Source organism: Pseudorca crassidens, chromosome 4 (genome assembly GCF_039906515.1).
Source record: "Pseudorca crassidens isolate mPseCra1 chromosome 4, mPseCra1.hap1, whole genome shotgun sequence".
Classification (NCBI taxonomy): Eukaryota; Metazoa; Chordata; class Mammalia; order Artiodactyla; family Delphinidae; genus Pseudorca; species Pseudorca crassidens.
The window spans coordinates 138,427,923-138,446,726 of record NC_090299.1 but is presented as its reverse complement, the minus strand read 5'-3'; the positions used below and the strand labels follow the sequence as shown (position 1 = coordinate 138,446,726).

The window sequence follows — 18,804 nt, the reverse complement described above, 5'->3', positions numbered from 1 at the left end:
CTCCCGTCGCGGAGCACAGGCTCCGGACACGCAGGCTCAGCGGCCATGGCTCACGGGCCCAGCTGCTCCGGGGCATGTGGGATCGTCCCGGACCGGGGCACGAACCTGTGTCCCCTGCATCGGCAGGCGGACTCTCAACCATTGTGCCACCAGGGAAGCCCCCAGATTCATTTTTATAGATCAGGCAATAAGGGTGAATTTGGAGCTGAGAGACAAATAGGTTGATAACTGACTTAAATGTCTCTTCATCCTATTGCTTGAATTTTATTCCTTTTAAATTCATGGTACATCATAGGTTTAAGTACAGATATTATCATGCTTTCTGTTTTATGTATTTAATTTTTATCTAAATTCTCTTGTTTTACCTTGACCCTCACATTTCTTTTTGCTTTCTGTAGCAGTATCCTGGGAAAATATTCCTTTGTGGGCTCATCAGTTACAGTCCAGACATTATCATTTTTATTAGATTTTTAAAATTCTTAATATGTTCCTTAATATATGCCTATGTTAAATTCATCTGTCACATTTATGACTACTTGTTTATATATCCTTTTTCTCTGGTTGGCATTTTATTACCCAGAAAAGTTGGTGTTGCCTAAAAGTTTATAAATTTCAGTGTATATTATCTTTCTTGTATTTATTCGGTTACGAAGTGAGACTATTTGCTTTGTACCAATCTTAATGAAGTACTTCTTTATATATTTCTCTAGCTAAAGAAAGTTCCATTTACGTAGGTCTTTTATGTCAATCTTTAATCTAGTTCTCTATTACAAAGCATTATAAAGCAGGGTCTTTGCTTCTTTGTCCATCTTTATAATTGATTAGTCACAGTTCTAAGAATACTCTAGTGAAGAATTTGCTCGGGACTGTTTGGAAGTGTAAGTAGATAGCCCCCAAACACTTCTGTTTATCTACCTTATGTAGCTTTTTAAAATTCCCATATATTTAGGCAGGATTTCCTCTTATTGAAATTATATTATCTGTCTCTTGTCTGGTCTTCCTCACCTTCCCCTGTCAGGCATATCCTAGAGTCCAGGGCAGAGCTTGGAGGCAGGATATCTTTTACTCTTGAATCTAAATGCCAGGAGCTGAAGCATTATAGGCAGACACTTTAGTATCCAGGAGGAGTAAAAGGTCACAGCTAAGATATTAAATCCAAGATCAATGTACTATTCTGAGGGACTAAATAGAATATGAAAGCCTGAAGATAAATGGGGCCTGAGAAACTGGGAAATGCAGGATAATGAAGTGAACTGATAAAACATTGTTCCGAAGAATCTGGTGGTAGAATGCTGATACTGTGAGGACTCAGTTGATCTGCAGGCACGTACCAGGTATAGGGAGCTGGAACAGGGTAAATATGTTTCAAGTAGCTGTTTTTATGTTTAGAGAGTTTCTCTTTTGTTACAGACTCAATTAGCTTACCTGTACAGAAGTCAAGTTGGAAAGTATATAGTTTCCACTTCCCAGCATTTTCTGGAACTCTTGTGTACAGAGATCATTCCGACAGTTCTTCTACACGGAAGCTGTTTGTAATATGACAAATTACACGGTTTCACCGACATTGTTCTAGTATAATTCTTGGGTGTCTTTAAAATTCTTTGACAAATGCCATTGTGCTTTGCAGATTTATCTACATTGATTTTCTAAGTTGGCTTACAATATCCTGGGTGTTGACAACTATTTGGTATGGTTGTATTTTAAATCTTTCTGTTAGGGGATTGTTGAGGAGAAGAAATCACCCTGGTATTTTTCTTGGTCAGTTCTGGGTCAAAGAATTAATTAAGCTTGAATCTCAGCATAAATCATTCTCTTAAAAAAAGCTGATATATTAACTTATTAGCAGTTTGTGTCATACTATCTGCTAAAGCTATATTTGACAGCTATAAAACAGATCATTCTTGAACTCTAAGTGAAAAGGTCTTTTGGCATTGTGTGAAATAAAATTTTACAAACTGTATCTTATCCAAATGCTCTTATCCATTATGGTTTAATATTGTAGTTGTGAAGATCATCAGTCATACTCCTGACCCTCTCATCAAACATGACATCTTACTAAGACTGTAGTGTTATTGGTTCAAACTAAAATAGACTTTAACTCCATTTAAGAATGCATGAAAAGTGATTGCTCAAAAAGTTTTTATCCAATTTCTGAAATAATTAGAGAAGAAAAAATGAAGCGTAGTCATTGTTTTTAGAGTAGCATCTTTTAGTGTAACATAAAAATATTTCTTAATCATGGCAATTTATGCCGTAATCTGTAATAAGAAATGCAGGTACAAATAACTCAGTAAAGTAGGTTTTCAGGTTTTATTAAGTTTCTACTATAGGAGAGCAATGTGAGTATCCTAGAAGAATCTCCTGTTGTACAAGAATGTCCCATCAAATAGTAGAAATCGTAGAAATAAACTAAAAGAGTTCTATGAACCTAGGACTATAAAACTAGCAAAATGAAAAATACAGAAGAAATAGAACTGTACAATAGTATATAAAAATGATTTCTTAGTTAAAGAGATTTGTGAACTTGATTATGAAGTTAAATTTTGGAATTCATCTACTTATATAGTTCAAACCGTTGACATATAGAAGAGATTGATTAAATTCATCTAAGGCCTTATATTTTTATGAACTCTTAAGTTAGTAATCTTGTCTCAAGTGAGGGAGGAAGTAATGTGAGATGTGCAATTTTAATCGTCTTGTGGAATGAAAGAAGCATATCCAGTAGATAGATGTGTGGATAACTGGCAAATGGGCACAAAGTTATGATGTCTTTGCAACCTGGAGAAGTGTATTGGGAGAGAACCCACATGTATGAAGAGGTATGACTACATGTTAAAGTAATGAATGAATTAAGGTAGAAATTAGGAGTTTAATATTTATGAAATTTGTTTTGGAGTTCTTTCATTAAGTAAAACAGTTTCTATGTCTTCGTTTCTCTCTAAATATTACAGATATTTCTAATTCTCCACGTATTGCCTGAATTGCTGTTGAAAATAAATATTGCACACATGCATTTTGAACTGTTACAGTTTTGCTCTGGTATCTCTTTTCCAAGTCAAGTTTAGTGTTCACCAAACATTTAGTATTTAGGTAGATTCCTCTTAGAATGCTTCTGTGGAACTTAATCTTGGAAACGAATTTAAAGAAAATGGCCTATTTACATTAGCTTTATATTCACTTTAAGTTTCAAATTCTTTATTCTGTGACTAAACAATAATTATGAAGATAATAGTAAATGATTAAATTTTAAACCTTTTCCTAAGTTCTCAGGTGTTCCCCCCGCCCCCTACTGCCCCAGTTGATATTTTGACCCCAGAAATCTATAGTAGCAGCAGCAGTGACTGAGTCATGAACTTTTCTACTTCACCTTTTTTTGCTTGCCAAGAAATAAGTCCCTGTTTTGTTAGGTGTGTATGTGTGTTTATATGAGTATATCTACCCACCTTCAGAGAGCCATGGAGGATGCAGCGGTATTAAGGGCAGAAGAGAAGGTTTTCTATGTTGAATTTTAACCTAAAATGATTAACTTGGCCATGAATTAATTGAGTTCAGAACTATTTCCTCGTTTGATCCTGTCTTTCTTGGGAATGGGTATAAACATTAGAAAAGAAGGGATAACACGATCTGTTTTTTACTAATCATAATTTTATATACAGAAAACTCAGGAAACTAAAAAGTCCCACTTTTTAATAACCTCATAAGAGAATTTGGCTGGTTATGAAATAATTATACAAAGTAACTCTTTTCTACTCTAGGCATAAACACCTACACATGATAATGGGAAAAATTATTCAGTTCTCACTAATGACAGAATTTTTAAATATGTTGAAACAAATTTAATAATAAATTACAGGATCTATATAAAAATAGAACATTTTACTGAGAGACCCAAAACAAGATCAGAATAAAATGAAATACATACATTTAGTGGAAGGGAAGACTTCATAGTGTGAGAATGCAAATTATCCCACAATTAAAATATAAATTTAATATAATTCCAGTTATAATCTCAGGAGGGTTTTTATTCATCCATTAATTCATTTGCTGTGGAATGATTAGATGAAATGATGTTAAACCTCTTATGGAAGAAGAAAATCTGAGTAGTCAAGACAGCTGAAAAAGAACATAGTGGCAGGACTAGCCTTACCAGGTATCAGAATATTAGATACAGCCAGTGTAATTACTTAGATATAGTGTTGGTATAAGAATAGACAAAAGGTCACTGGAAAGAAAAGAAACTTTAGAAAATACATTTCTGTATAAAGAGACAAAGGTGGTAGTTTAATTCTATGAGAAAAGGATGGAGTATTAAAACTACTCCTGACACAAGAAAATAAAAGTACACCCTAATCTTAGGCCACATGTAAAAATGAATTCCTGTGAATCGAATACTTAAATAAAAACTAAAAGTATCATAATAGTGTAAGAAAATTGAGGCATTTGCTGGGAGCTCAAGAGACTTTCTTAACCACAGGTGGAAATCCAGATGCTATAAAAGAAAATTAGGAAAAAATACATAAACAATTTTAGTGGATTAGTAATAGATTTAGAGAAAAAAGTTAAATGGATGACAGACAAAAGGTTAATGTCTATACTGTACAATAACAACAAGACTGACAAACCTATTTGAACACTAGGCAAAGGATGTGAATAAACGCTTTACAGGAAAGCAAATCCAGTGGCCAACAAACATGAAAAGATGCTGATATTTATAGTGGTTAAAGAAATGCAAATTAAAATAACAATTACATATCAACTCTAAACCCATCAGACCATCAAGAAATAGATATCAATATTTATTGATAGCCAGGTTATTGGAAAGAGAATACTTTCAACACATCTGGAAGAAAAGTGAAATCTTTCATCCTTTTCGGGCAGCTGTTGGCAGCATCTATTAAAATTACAATATCAGCAATTCCATCCTGGGAGCCTATCCCATAAAACTAAAAGTACTTTGTACATGTATAATGATGCTTATTGCACTAGGGGTACCAATGACCAAAATGAAACACTTTTAGCAAAAGAAAGTGAAAATGTATGTGTACAGGAATGATTGAATAAATTGTGGTGTATCTGTACTATGAACTATGGTAGTTATTTAAAAACATGAGTTAGAACTATACAGATTGACTTGGAGTAATTTATAAGAGTTATTGAGTGAGAAAATCAAGATGCAAAAAAGTGTGTATAATATAATCCCATTTTAGTTAACAGTTTCCCAAACTTACTGTATATTTTTATACATGATTATGTGAGGATGTAAAAAAACATGAACGCTTAAAAAACTTAGGTTATTGACATGTAAATGGAGAGGTTGATATGGAGACAGGGAAGACCAGGCAAAAAAGAAGATGTTATCACATTTATGCATTTTAATTAAGCTTTGTGTGCGTGTGTAAAATGTTAAATAACATTGAAAAAGAAAATTAAAAATAGACACAACTGGGACTTCCCTGCTAGCGCAGTGGTTAAGAATCCGCCTGCCAATGCAGGGGACACGGGTTCGAGCCCTGGTCCGGGAAGATCCCACATGCCATGGAGTAACTAAGCCCGTGCGCCACAACTACCGAGCCTGCGCTCTAGAGCCCGTGAGCCACAACTACTGAGCCCGTGTGCCTAGAGCCCATGCTCCGCAACAAGAGAAGCCACCACAGTGAGAAGTCCGTGCACCACAACTAAGAGTAGCCCCCGCTCGCCGCAAGTAGAGAAAGCCCGCCAACAGCAATGAAGACCCAACACAGCCAAAAATAAATAAAATAAATTTATTAAAAAAAAAAAAAAAAAAGAGCTTCCCTGGTGGCGCAGTGGTTGGGAGTCCGCCTGCCGATGCAGGGGACACGGGTTCGTGCCCCGGTCCGGGAGGATCCCACATGCCGCAGAGCGGCTGGGTCCGTGAGCCATGGCCGCTGAGCCTGCGCGTCCGGAGCCTGTGCTCCGCAACGGGAGAGGCCACAACAGTGAGAGGCCCGCGTACCGCAAAAAAAAAAAAGTAGACATAGCTGGTGAGTGCCATTAAATTCTGTTCAGCAGTTGTTCACTGAATGCTTACTGTGTTCAAGACAGCATGGTGGGTGTAATGAGCAGTACAACTATGACAGTTATTAATAATTATTATATCAACAGTCATCAACAGTGCTTGATTGCTTAGTGCATGCTATATAGCCTGTTCTAAGAGCATTATGTATAACCTCATTTGATCCTCACAACAACCTGATGAGGTACTTATTATTGTTATCCACATTTTATATATGAGAAGACAGAGAAAATAAGCTTGTGTAGTTTATGCAGTTTAAGTGGTGGAACCAAGATTTGAACCCAGATGGACTGACTCCAGAGGCTATTAATCATTAAAATATGGTGCCTTTTTTGTCCATGAGTTGCTTATTATGGTGAAACAGTGGCAATATAGAAAACAGTGAAATCCGTGCCATCATTGAGGTTAGGAACAAGATATGGGAGCCTAGAAAAGAAAGGAGTTGGTCTGACTGCAAGAATACAGAAGATTTCACATCAGAATCGAATATTAGTTGACTTTGCAGAGTAAGTAGTTATTCTATAGATAGAGAATGCACAGAAAGGCATTTTAGACAGGAAGAATTTAATAAGCACAGTTGTAAAAATGGGCATATGCCTGGAAAAAAGCCAGTAATCTAGTGGGACTGACACATATGTTGTGTGAGAAAGTAATGAGATGAGGGCATAATATTAGTTGAGGCACTTGGTTTTGACGTAAGGTATTCTGGACTTTAGGCAATTATTCATCACTGAATACTTTTGAAAGAACAGTGATATGCTCTGGAAAGAACATGTTTCTGAGGTTTCTAGACTGGGTGAATAGAAATTGGTAAGTTGGACCCAGGTTCCGTAAGACTCAGAAACAATCTTCGTTTACTCATTTTAGTGTTAATAAGAAAATTGGAGAATGTAAGATTTATTTGTAAAGGGGGAGGGATAATAATCAGAGGGGACTTATATCCTGTGTTGGTCTTTGAGTTCTCAACTAGCAGAAATGGATTAAAAGAAAGAATGAAACAAATATATTTTTAAAATTTGTTTTTTCCTCACATGTAGCATAATTTAATGGAAGACGCAATAGACTATGTTTTTAAATAAATCTATTTTATTTATTTATTTATTTTTGGCTGCTTTGGGTCTTCGTTGCTGCACGCGGGCTTTCTTTAGCTGTGGCGAGCAGGGGCTACTCTTTTTTTTTTTGCGATATGCGGGCCTCTCACCGTTGTGGCCTCTCCCGTTGCAGAGCACAGGCTCTGGACCCGCAGGCTCAGCAGCCATGGGTCACGGGCCCAGCCGCTCCACAGCATGTGGGATCTTCCCGGACCGGGGCACGAACCTGTGTCCCCTGCATCGGCAGGCGGACTCTCAACCACTGCGCCACCAGGGAAGCCCGGGGGTTACTCTTTGTTGCCGTGCGCGGGCTTCTCACTGCGGTGCCTTCTCTTGTTGCAGAGCACGGGCTCTAGGCGCATGGCTTCAGTAGTTGTGGCACGTGGGCTCAGTAGTTGTGGCTCGCGGGCTCTAGAGTGCAGGCTAAGTAGTTGTGGCTCACGGGCTTAGGTGCTCCGTGTCATGTGGGATCTTCCCGGACCAGAGCTTGAGCTCGTGTCCCCTGCATTGGCAGGTGGATTCTTAACCACTGCGCCACCTGGGAAGTCTGCAATAGACTAATTTTTAAAAGTGTTCTGGGTTTTAGGCCTGGCTCGGGACTAAACTCTGTAAAGATATATTAAGCAAAAAAGTAAGATAGAAACTGAGTTACAATATACGGAAGCTGAAAATACTATAATTTTTAAATACAGTACTTTCCATCGTCATACTAGTAAAAAACAATCATTTCTTTCTTTAGCAGGCAAACTTTTAAAATAGTTTCATTTTGTCAAATACTAAACCCTTTTGATAAGTGAAATATAATATTCAGGAGAGACTGTTATTATTTCCAGCTCCCTAAGCCAGGTGCCCCAAACTGACTTAATGCCATTCATTTGGAGATGAATTTGAAATTCTTCCAGTCATGCATTGACTACATTCTAGGTGCTTGAAAAGCATGTTAGTATAAAAATAATTTTTATTTTCATTTGGTGTGTGTAATAATGATGATAGTAAAGCTTTGCTACTATATATGTACATGAAGGTTAATTCTCTTCAATTGCAAGAAATAATCTCTTTTTTAAGAGTGTTGCTATTACTAAGACGCTGTATATTTAGAAAATATTGAGTGACATTTGAAGGGCGATAAATTTGTCTCCTAATGGGTATTATCAACAGTGATATAGTTGTCCAGAGAGATAAACACCTCTCTATCTGTCAGTCGGTCAGTCTGTCCATCCATCCGTCCACTTACTATATAGTAAGACGATAGAATGAACATTTGAAAATATACACTATATTTTTAGATCCAGTAACCTTGAAACTAAAGGTACTATTTCTAGATAATATCTTTGAAGAAGATAAACTCTTAAAATTATGCTACCATGAATAGCATAAAGAACTTCAGATTTATATGTGGAATCTAAAAAATGATACAAAGGAACTTATTTACAAAACAGAAATAGACTCACAGACGTAGAAAAACTTACGGTTACTAAGGGGAAAAAGGGGAGAGGGATAAATTAGGGATTTGAGATTAACAGATATATACTACTATATATAAAATAAACAATTAGACCTACTTATAGCACAGGGAACTATATTCAGTATCTTGTAATAACCTATAATGGGAAAGAATCTGAAAAACAATATATATATGTATCTATATATATCTGAATCACTTTACTATACACCTGAAACATTGTAAATCAACTAAAATTTAAAAAAAATTCAAGTTTCGGCTAATGAGATTCAGAAGGAAAAAAAATGAATGAAAATAAGACTAAAAACTGAATTATTCTGGGACCTAAAATAATTTCCTTTTTGATCTACTTTGTGACTGAATGTCGATATCCTTACATATAAAATAATGCTATCAGCATTCAGGTATCTAATTAGGTAATACTGTTTGGAAAATACAAATTTGTTAAAAATGAATGGTATGTCTTCCCTACCATTAACCATTCTGACCATCAACCCCACCCCTTAGGCTAACTATAAAGCAAAAGTTGCACAATGTGTTTGACTTTATATTATTATATTAGAAATAAACAGTGGTTGTTTTTCTCTTTTAAAAAAAGGAAAGAATTTCAGGACTTACTAGCCTAATATGATACTGTCTCATTTTGAGACTGGCTCTTTGGGACAGTATATTCTTTGATGATGGTGATTATCTTAGGCACTTCTATAGTCAAGTTATTTAAATATAAAAATAACCCCACTTTTCTCGTCAGTTTTTCTTAGATTGATATTAAGAAAAGAGAGGAACTGATAGCTGTAAAATTTGAAACTCTTCCATTGCAGTACACACTTAAAGACCAGCACATTGAGTTTCTGGCTAATAGAATAGAGAAATTGGAGCATAAAGAGCCTCTGGTGCCTAATGGTATACAGGATTGGAAGAGAAAAGTCTGGACAAGGTTGTTTCAAAGTTCCACCAGGAAAGTATAGCTGTCTTCATATCTTTATGTCTTAATATCTTTAACAAGGGCTTCTAAGAGGAGACACTTGGAATGAGAGCTAGCTTGCTGATCAGGGTTATCAGAAGTTGCAGTCATATTTTATCCAAATGTAACAAGGCCTAAAAAGTGGCAGTTCTTTACATTGATAGGTAGATAGCTGGATAGATAAAGGAAGTTATCTGTCCAGCTGGATAAAGGAAGGAAGGATAGAAGGAGAGGCAGCATAACATTCTATGTATTTATTTTATTTTTTAAATTAATATTTTTTATTGAAGTATAGTTGACTTATAATACTGTGTTAGTTTCAGGTGTACAACAGAGTGATTAAGCTATACATATATATATCTATGTTCTCTTTATTCCTTCCTATTATATTTTATTACAAGATATTGAATATAGTTTCCTGTGCTGTACAATAAATCCTTATTGTTTATCTATTTTATATGTGGTAGTGTGCATCTGTTAATTAATTCCATACTTCCAATGTATCCCTCTCCCCCGCTTGCCCTTTGATAACCATGTTTGTTTTCTCTGTCTGTGAGTTTGTTACTGTTTTATAAATAAGTTCATTTGTACTATTTTTTTAGATTCCACATATAAGTGATATCGTATAATATTTGTCTTTCTCTGACTTTACTTAGTATGATAATCTCTAGGTTCATCCATGTTGCTGCAAATGGCATTAGTTAATTCTTTTTTATGGCTGAGTAATATTAAATTGTATATATATATGCCTCATCTTCTTTATCAATTCATCTGTTGATGAATATTGAGGTTGCTTCCATGTCTTGGCTATTGTAAATAGTGCTGCTATGAACATTGAGGTGCATGTGTCTTTTTTTTAATTAATTTTTATTGGAGTATAGTTGATTTACAATGTTGTTGTGTTAGTTTCTGCTGTATGGCAAAGTGAATCAGTTATACATATAAATATATATCCACTCTTTTTTAGATTCCATTCCCATATAGGTCATTACCACATGATCCAGCAATCCCACTCCTGGGCATATATCTGGAAAAGATGAAAGCTCTAATTCAAAAAGATACATGCGCTGGATCATGTGGTAACTCTTAGTTTTCTAAGGAACCTCCATACTGTTCTCCATGGTGCCTGCACCAATGTACGTTCCCACCAACAGTGTAGGAGGGTTCCCTTTTCTCCACACCCTCTCCAGCATTTATTATTTGTGGACTTTTTTTTTTCACATTTTCATTTTAATTAGCTCTTTAAAATGCTAGGGTTTTTTGGCCACGTGGGACTTATGTACATTTTCAATTACATAGGACTCAGTATTTTAAATCATTAAATTCTCATTACACATTCTGCAGTTCATAAGCTACCCTATCTATATGTACTATCATGTGTTTAAGTATTAACTTGCCTACGATCATTTAAGTAGTAAAAGAGTGAAAATGAGACCTGCGACAGCAATTCTGCATACTTGCTGAGTGACCTTGGAATATAAATCCCTGTAGGTCCCTATAAAAGGAGAAAGTTGATTCAGAAGATCACAGATCTCTTCTATTCCTAATAGTCAGTGAATACCCTATTCTTTTTTTTAAATGGAAATATAGTTGATTTACAATGTTGTGTTCATGTCTGCTGTACAGCAGAGTGATTCAGCTATACATATATATATACATTCTCTTTTATATTCTTTTCTGTTATGGTTTATCACAGGATATTGAATATAGTTCCCTGTGCTATACAGTAGGACCTTGTTGATTATTTGTAGGCTTTTTGATGATGGCCATTCTGACCAGTGTGAGGTGATACCTCATTGTATTTTGACTTGCATTTCTCTAATAATTAGCATCGTTAAGCATCTTTTCATGTGCCTGTTGGCTATCTGTATGTCTTCTTTGGAGAAATGTCTATTTAGGTCTTCTGCCCAGTTTTTGATTGGGTTGTTTGGTTTTTTTGTTGATGATCAGCATACCATTCTAATTCTCTGGTGAACATGTATATATTATCCAGAGAGAGAAGAGGACTCTGGGCAAAACCACGGTCATACTAACATTAAAGGGACAGATAGAGAAGACCAAGAACAAATGTTTAGAGACACTGGTGTTTTGAAGTAAGATGTCAAATAATAGAATTGAGAAAAGTCCATTGTGTTTGTCGAGATATCATTTAAGACTTTTGCCAGACTAATTTTGATAAGAGTTTTAGACAATTTGGTTAGATTGTGGTTTTAAGAGTGATTAAGTGGTTAAGAAGTAGGAGACAGAGAATTAAGGACCGAAGTCAAATTTGCTTTAACTCCTTCTTTTTAATTAATTAATTATAATTTATTTATTTTATTTTTGGCTGTGTTGGGTCTTTGTTGCTGCGCACGGGCTTTCTCTAGTTGCGGTGAGCAGGGGCTACTCTTCGTCGTGGTGCGCGGGCTGCTCATTGCAGTGGCTTCTCTTGTTGCGGAGCACAGGCTCTAGGCACACGGGCTTCAGTAGCTGTGGCATGCTGGCTCAGTAATTGTGGCTCCTGGGCTCTAGAGGTACAGGCTCAGTAGTTGTGGCGCCACAGGCTTAGTTGCTCCGCGGCATGTGGGATCTTCTTGGACCAGGGATCGAACCTGTGTCCCCTGCATTACCAGGCGGGTTCTCAACCACTGCACCACCAGGGAAGTCCCTGCTTTAACTCTTTGAAGATGTCATAATTTCTTTCACAAGACAAGCTAGACCATATGCTGTAATATAAGGAAGAGATTATTATTTTAAGGCAAAAATTTTTATTTTAGTTAATACTTCTTAGTACTAGAACTTCCCATGAAAATTATCATTCTCTACTTACTTCCCCTACCCTCCCCACCAGCCAGAAGCTGAGAAATTTTCTATTAGAATAATTACAGTGTCTTAAATCATAAGTAAATATAAAGTACGGAAATCTGGATTTACACACAAAAAAATTGGGATGGTAAGGATTCACTACTGAGATGTACTGTCATGCTTTGAAGGGGTCCAAAAATAATACCCCCGTTCCCTACTCAAGTTCAGAATCACTGGCGATATAAGCAGATGAGTTCTCTGTTGGAATTCAGAATAACTGCTTTAAAATTGGTAAAGTCTAGAATGAAGGACAGAGCTTATTTGTATAGTCACAAAGGAATGGCTAATACTTCAGGGCTGAATTAAATGTATTTACTAATAACCTTGTCACTGGTGCCGCTGGACAGCCAAAGATGGAGAGGAACAGAGAATTCTTGCCCCTTCTACTAAAAACTCAGGAGCCCAGAAGGGGCTGAGCCATGCATATCCAGTTCTTCTCTCTCAACTTGTTAATCAGATAAATCATTCCTCTCCTGGAGAATGGAGGTGGCAGTTGCCAAGTGAAGAGCCAGAAGAAGTGTCGCTGTAGTAAAAATTCCCTGTAAGGAAGCTTGAGACCAGTGGGAAAGGGGTTACTGCCCCAGTCATTTTATTTTCCAGTATGCTCTTTTAAAGAGGTATAATTCACACAGACTAAAATACACAGATTTTAAATGTACAGTTTGATGAGCTTTGACAAATGTACATACTTATGTAATCACTATTCCAATCAAGATATCAACATTCTGACACTGTAAACAGATTCACAGCAAGAGTTTTTTAAGTACTAACCTGTTCGTTCATTTTAAATGCTTAAAAAATACATTAAATTTGTAATAATTCTGTTGACAGCTTTGGTTGTCTCTGGATGAAGAGTTTAATGAACTTTTTCTAAAAAGATCCCACATCATTAGTAGGCATATAATTATTTCTATGGAGAGACTGAATGATTTTTTTACTGAGTAGAAGTCTTTTAAAAATGGAATGGTCTATGTATTTTTTTAGTTATATATTTTATATTCTTAAGTACTTAAATTGTCTTCACTGATACCTTCCTATATTAAAATATAAGATCCTGTATTTCTATTTCTGATAATATGGAGTGCATAGTGTAGGTGCGTAGCAGGTAACATTTACCTTCCCTTCCCTATTGGTATACTTTGGCTCATAAGTGTGTGATATAAAGGATGGTAACTAGAGAGCTTTCTGCAAGTAAGGAATTCATTCCCTTATTCACTTAGTTAATTTAATAAATATTTGCTGGCTACCTTTTTGTGCCAAGTAATAGGTATAGTACAATGACTATAGTTAACAATGTGCCCCATACAATATAGATGGAGAGTATATATTACCAATTAAACAAAAGAATATATAACTGCACACTGTGAATAGTGCTGTGAAGGATGGATGCAGTGATAGAGAATAACCCTGGAGGGTTGGGGAAGAGAAGACTTAGAAGAACGATGGTCTCTGGGGTTGTGACAGTTAGGCTGAAACTTGATAAGAAAGGGATGTCAAACAAGGAGCACTGGGGATGGAATGAAGGAAAGGAAACAAGTAAAACAGATCCAGATGCCAATATAGGTAGTACTAAGTACGTCTTAACTACTTTTATTACTTGTTGACTCATAGTTTTGATGTATTATTATCATTTGACTAACATTATGTCTTTTTTCCTCAGTGTTGTGGTAATTACTTTTTATTACTTTTAGTAGTATGAACTTAGATATGATATATTATTCATACTTTATTTCAGAAAAATCAACCTATATCCATGTAATAAGATAGAACAAGTATATCTGAGATGTGATGCCCTACAACTTCTTTTTAGTTAATAGAAGACATATATATGAATATAGTTTTCTTTTCCTTTAGGGAAATAAAATCAATTTCTCAAAACTATTTAAGCCCTCTTAGGAAAATAAATATTAACATTCGTTGTGAATGATAACCTGGGATTTTTTTATAAAGTAGGTTTAGGATTACTAGGTTAATCACAGTTGTATGAGACATCACTAGAGCATGTTAGTATTATTTAATGTAAATTTTTGTCTACTTTTTCCTGGGTTGACCTGGAAAATAAATTACCACTCATTTTATAATAGGGAATTCCACTTTATTTTTAGAATTGTCATGAGCTGGCAATGTACAAAAGTCTATTAAAATTTACACCTTACTTTGAAGTAAGAAAATGCCTGAAATTCTAATACTAGAGCAGCAATCCCAGGAGTCCTTGGTGTGCTGTTAGGGTGCCCATGAGGTCAAAACTATTTGTGTGGTATCATCAAAAGACATTTTTTGTCTTTTTTCACTGTATTGACATTTGCACTGACAGTGGTGCAAAAGCATCTGTGGGTAAAAAATTGCTAGTGCTTCAGTATGTGTGAATCAGGCTACTAGTAGCACCAAACTACAATAACTAGTAATTATTGTATTTTTTACCATCGTATACTTGAGGTTAAAAAAAAAATACCAGTTTTACTTAAGAATGTCCGTGATGAAGCAGGAAAAACAATGTTTTTAAAACTCTTAACTTTTTAATACACATTTTAAAAATATACTTTTTGATAAAATGGGAAGTACACAGAAAACACCTGCATTGCATCGTAACGTCTGATGGTTGTTTTTAAGAAAAGCAGTTGTGCAATCTTTTGAGTTGTGAGCTGACTGAGATACTTTTTTTCATGGAATAACTTTTTTTTTTAATTTGAAAGAACAGAGAGACGAACTGGCTTTTCATATTTGGCAGATATTTTCTCACGAATGAGGTTAATTTGTCATTTAAGGAAAACAACTCACAGTATCTGTTGCTGGTGATAAAATTAGAGGTTTTAAGAGAAAATTAGAATTTTGGAAAACTTGTATCACCTTAGGCTTGACAGCTTCCCAGTACTTAGTCTTTAAAAAAGATTAGTGAAGATATTAACAAATGTGATATTTTGAAATAGTACAATGAAATGTGTCAGTGTTTGGAAGATATGCATAACTCCATGACCTAATTTTTTAAATGACCAATGCATGGATGACAAACATGTTGCATGCATGAAAGATTCAAAATGCAAAAGAGCAGTGGATTTTCATGTAACAGTTGGCAGAGCTCAGTGATATTGTTTCAGATTTCACATGGTAACTAGCCTTTAAAACACTACCACTAATCAAATTTTGGTGTAGTATCAAAGACTATCCACTGTTATCTGAAAAGGCTGTTAAAATACTCCCTTGTTTTCCAACTATGTATATGTGTGAGGCTGAATTTTTTTCATCTACTTAACCAAAACAACAAATTATAAAGATTGAGTACAGAAGCAGATATGAGAATCCAGTTTTCTTCTATTAAGGCAGACATTACAGAGATTTGTGAAAATGTAGAAAAATGCCACTCTTCTCAGTAAGTTGGTTTTGAAATATAATTATTTTTCATTAAAAATATAATTATGTTAACAGATAATAGTTTTATATTTGTTAGGTTTAAATGAATTACTAAAATAAGTATTTAAAAGTCTCATTTTTAATTTTTAGTGTGTTAAATATCAATATAAATAATTGAAAACAGAGCTCTTTTGTACATGATACTATACATAGAAAATCCTAAACACATCATCAGAAAACTACTAGAGCTCATCAATGAATTCGGTAAAGTTGAAGGATACGAAATTAACGTACAGAAATTTGTTTGCATTTCTGTACACTAACAATCAGAGAAATTATGGAAACAATCCCATTTACCATCGCATCAAAAAGAATAAAATACCTAGGAATAAACCTACCTAAGGTGGTAAAAAAAACCTGTACTTGGAAAACTATGAGACGCTGATGAAAGAAATTGAGGATTACACAAACAGATGGAAGATATACTGTGCTCTTGGATTGAAAGAATTATTATTGTTAAAATGACCATACTACTCAGGGCAGTCTGCTGATTCAATTCAATCCCTGTCAAAATACCAGTGACATTTTTCACAGAACTAGACCAAATAATTTAAAAATTTGGATGGAAACACAGAAGACCCTGAATAGCCAAAACAATCTTGAGAAAGAAGAACAGAGCTGAAGGAATCACGCTCCCTGACTTCAGACTTTATTACAAAGCTACAGTCATCAAAACAGTATGGTACTGGCACAAAAGCAGACACATAGACTAATGGAACAGAATAAAAAGCCCAGAAATAAACCCCCACACTTATGGTCAGTTAATCTACAGCAAAGGAGGCAAGACCATGCAATGGAGAAAATACAGTCTCTTCAATAAGTGGTGCTGGGAAAACTGGACAGCTACATGGAAAAGAATGAAATTAGAACATTCTCTAGCACCATATAAAACACTAGACTCAAAATGGATTAGAGACCTAAATGTAAGACCAGAAATTATAAATTTCCTAGAGGAAAACATAGGCAGAACGCTCTTTGACATAAATCGCAGCATTAATTTTTTGGATCCATCTCCTAAAGTAAAGAAAATAAAAGTAAAATAAACAAATGGGACCTAATTAAACTTAAAAGCTTTTACGCAGAAAAGGAAACCATCAGCAAAATTAAAACACACCCTACTAAATAGGAAAAAATATTTGCAAATTATATGACCAATAAGGGACTAATATCCGTAATATATAAACAGCTTATACAACTCAACATCAAAAAACAAACAACTTGATTAAAAAATAGGCAGAAGACCTGAACAGACATTTTTCCAAAGAGGACATGCAGATGGCCAACAGACACATGAAAAGATGCTCAACATCACTAATCATTAGGGAAATGCAAATTAGAACCACAGTGAGATATTATCTCACAAGTGACAGAATGGCTGTCATCAAAAAGAACACAAATAACAAATGTTGGTGAGGATGTGGAGAAAAGGGCACCCTTGTATACTTTTGGTGGGAATGTAAGTTGTTGCTACACTGTGGAAAACAGTATGGAGGTTTCTCAAAAAAATAAAACTAGAACTACCACTCGGTATATATATCAAAACACTAATTTGAAAAGATACATGCACCCCAATGTTCATAGCAGCATTATTTGCAGTAGTTAAGATATGGAAGCAACCTAAGTGTCCATCAACAGATGAATGGATAAAGAAGATGTTGGGGGGAGGTGTCTGTGCGTATATATACACACACACAATGGAATACTACTCAGCTATAAAATAAGAATGAAATTCTGCCATTTGCAACAATGTGGACTGACCTAAAGAGTACTGTGCTAAGTGAAATGAGTCAGAGAAAGACAAATACTGTATGATATCATTTATATATGAAATCTAAAAAATACAACAAACTATTAAATATAGCAAAAAAGAAACAGACTCACAGATATAGAGAACAAACTAGTGGTTATCAGTGGGGAGAGGGAAGTGGGGAGGGGAAGTAAAGGGGTAGGGGATTAAGAAGTACAAACTATTATGTATAAAATAAGCTACAAGGATACATTGTACAACACAGAGAATATAGTCAATATTTTATAACTATAAATGGAGCATAACCTTTAAACATTGTGAATCACTATATTGTACACCTATAATTTATATAACATTATACATCAGCTAAACTTGAATAAAAAATTTTAAAAGACCTCTTTGGGGTCCTAAATAATTTTTAATAGTGTAAAAAGATTTTTAACAGTCTATGGTCTAGAGGAATCCATGTATAATTTAGGAGGGGAGCATTGCTTTAAAATCCAAAATGTACATGTTTTGGCTTAAAGCAGTACTTTGAAGCGTTTTTTAAATGGCATTGTTAAAACAGGTTTTATAGTCATCAGACTATTATTTTAAGTCATATCATTTTGAAACTTTTCTAAACCTTCATTTTCATTTTATGTATTTAAAATACAACAGAGGAAGCCAAAAATGTAATAAAGTATTATTTGCAAAGCTATGTAATTTTTTGTAGACCTTTTTTTTTTTTTTCAGTTAACCATGGCTTGTTCCTGAACAAGCTAAATAAGGTACAAGAATGCTGAAAAGATGTTCTGTGACTATCTATGGAATATTCTTGGTATCTTACAGATACAGAATGAATATTTTATAGGAGTTAAATGGATAAAATTTTATTTAAAAAATATGTAATCGTATAGTCCATTGCCATTTTGGAATGTATGTGGAAATTAATTCACCATATGGGAGCCTTATGCCTGTTAGTGGTACTGTTTATCATGTAACATGATGGTTAGAGAGGTTTCTGATTGCTCTTTTTTCTCTAAGCAGATAATCTCAGTGATACCTTGAAGAAGCTGAAGATAACAGCTGTTGACAGAACTGATGATAGTTTAGAAGGATGCTTGGATTGTCTACTTCAAGCCTTGGCTCAAAATAGTAAGTTTTAAGGAACCTCCATACTGTGAGGATATGGGGAGGGGGAAGGGTAAGCTGTGACAAAGTGAGAGAGTGGCATGGACATATATACACTACCAAACGTAAAATAGATAGCTA

General features: G+C 35.0%; 1 protein-coding gene across 5 annotated transcripts in view; it reads left to right on the top strand.

Moving 5' to 3' along the window:
- The window catches only part of RAP1GDS1 (Rap1 GTPase-GDP dissociation stimulator 1), a 258,664-nt gene that overhangs the window by 121,080 nt on the left and 118,780 nt on the right, over positions 1-18,804 (top strand). For 3 of the 5 annotated variants that reach the window (XM_067736914.1, XM_067736911.1, XM_067736916.1), the window contains exon 2: positions 18,577-18,687. In XM_067736914.1, the coding sequence (XP_067593015.1) occupies positions 18,577-18,687 (111 nt within the window). The remainder of the gene's footprint in view (positions 1-18,576; positions 18,688-18,804) is intronic. The other 2 variants (XM_067736915.1, XM_067736913.1) reach the window with 1 other exon arrangement.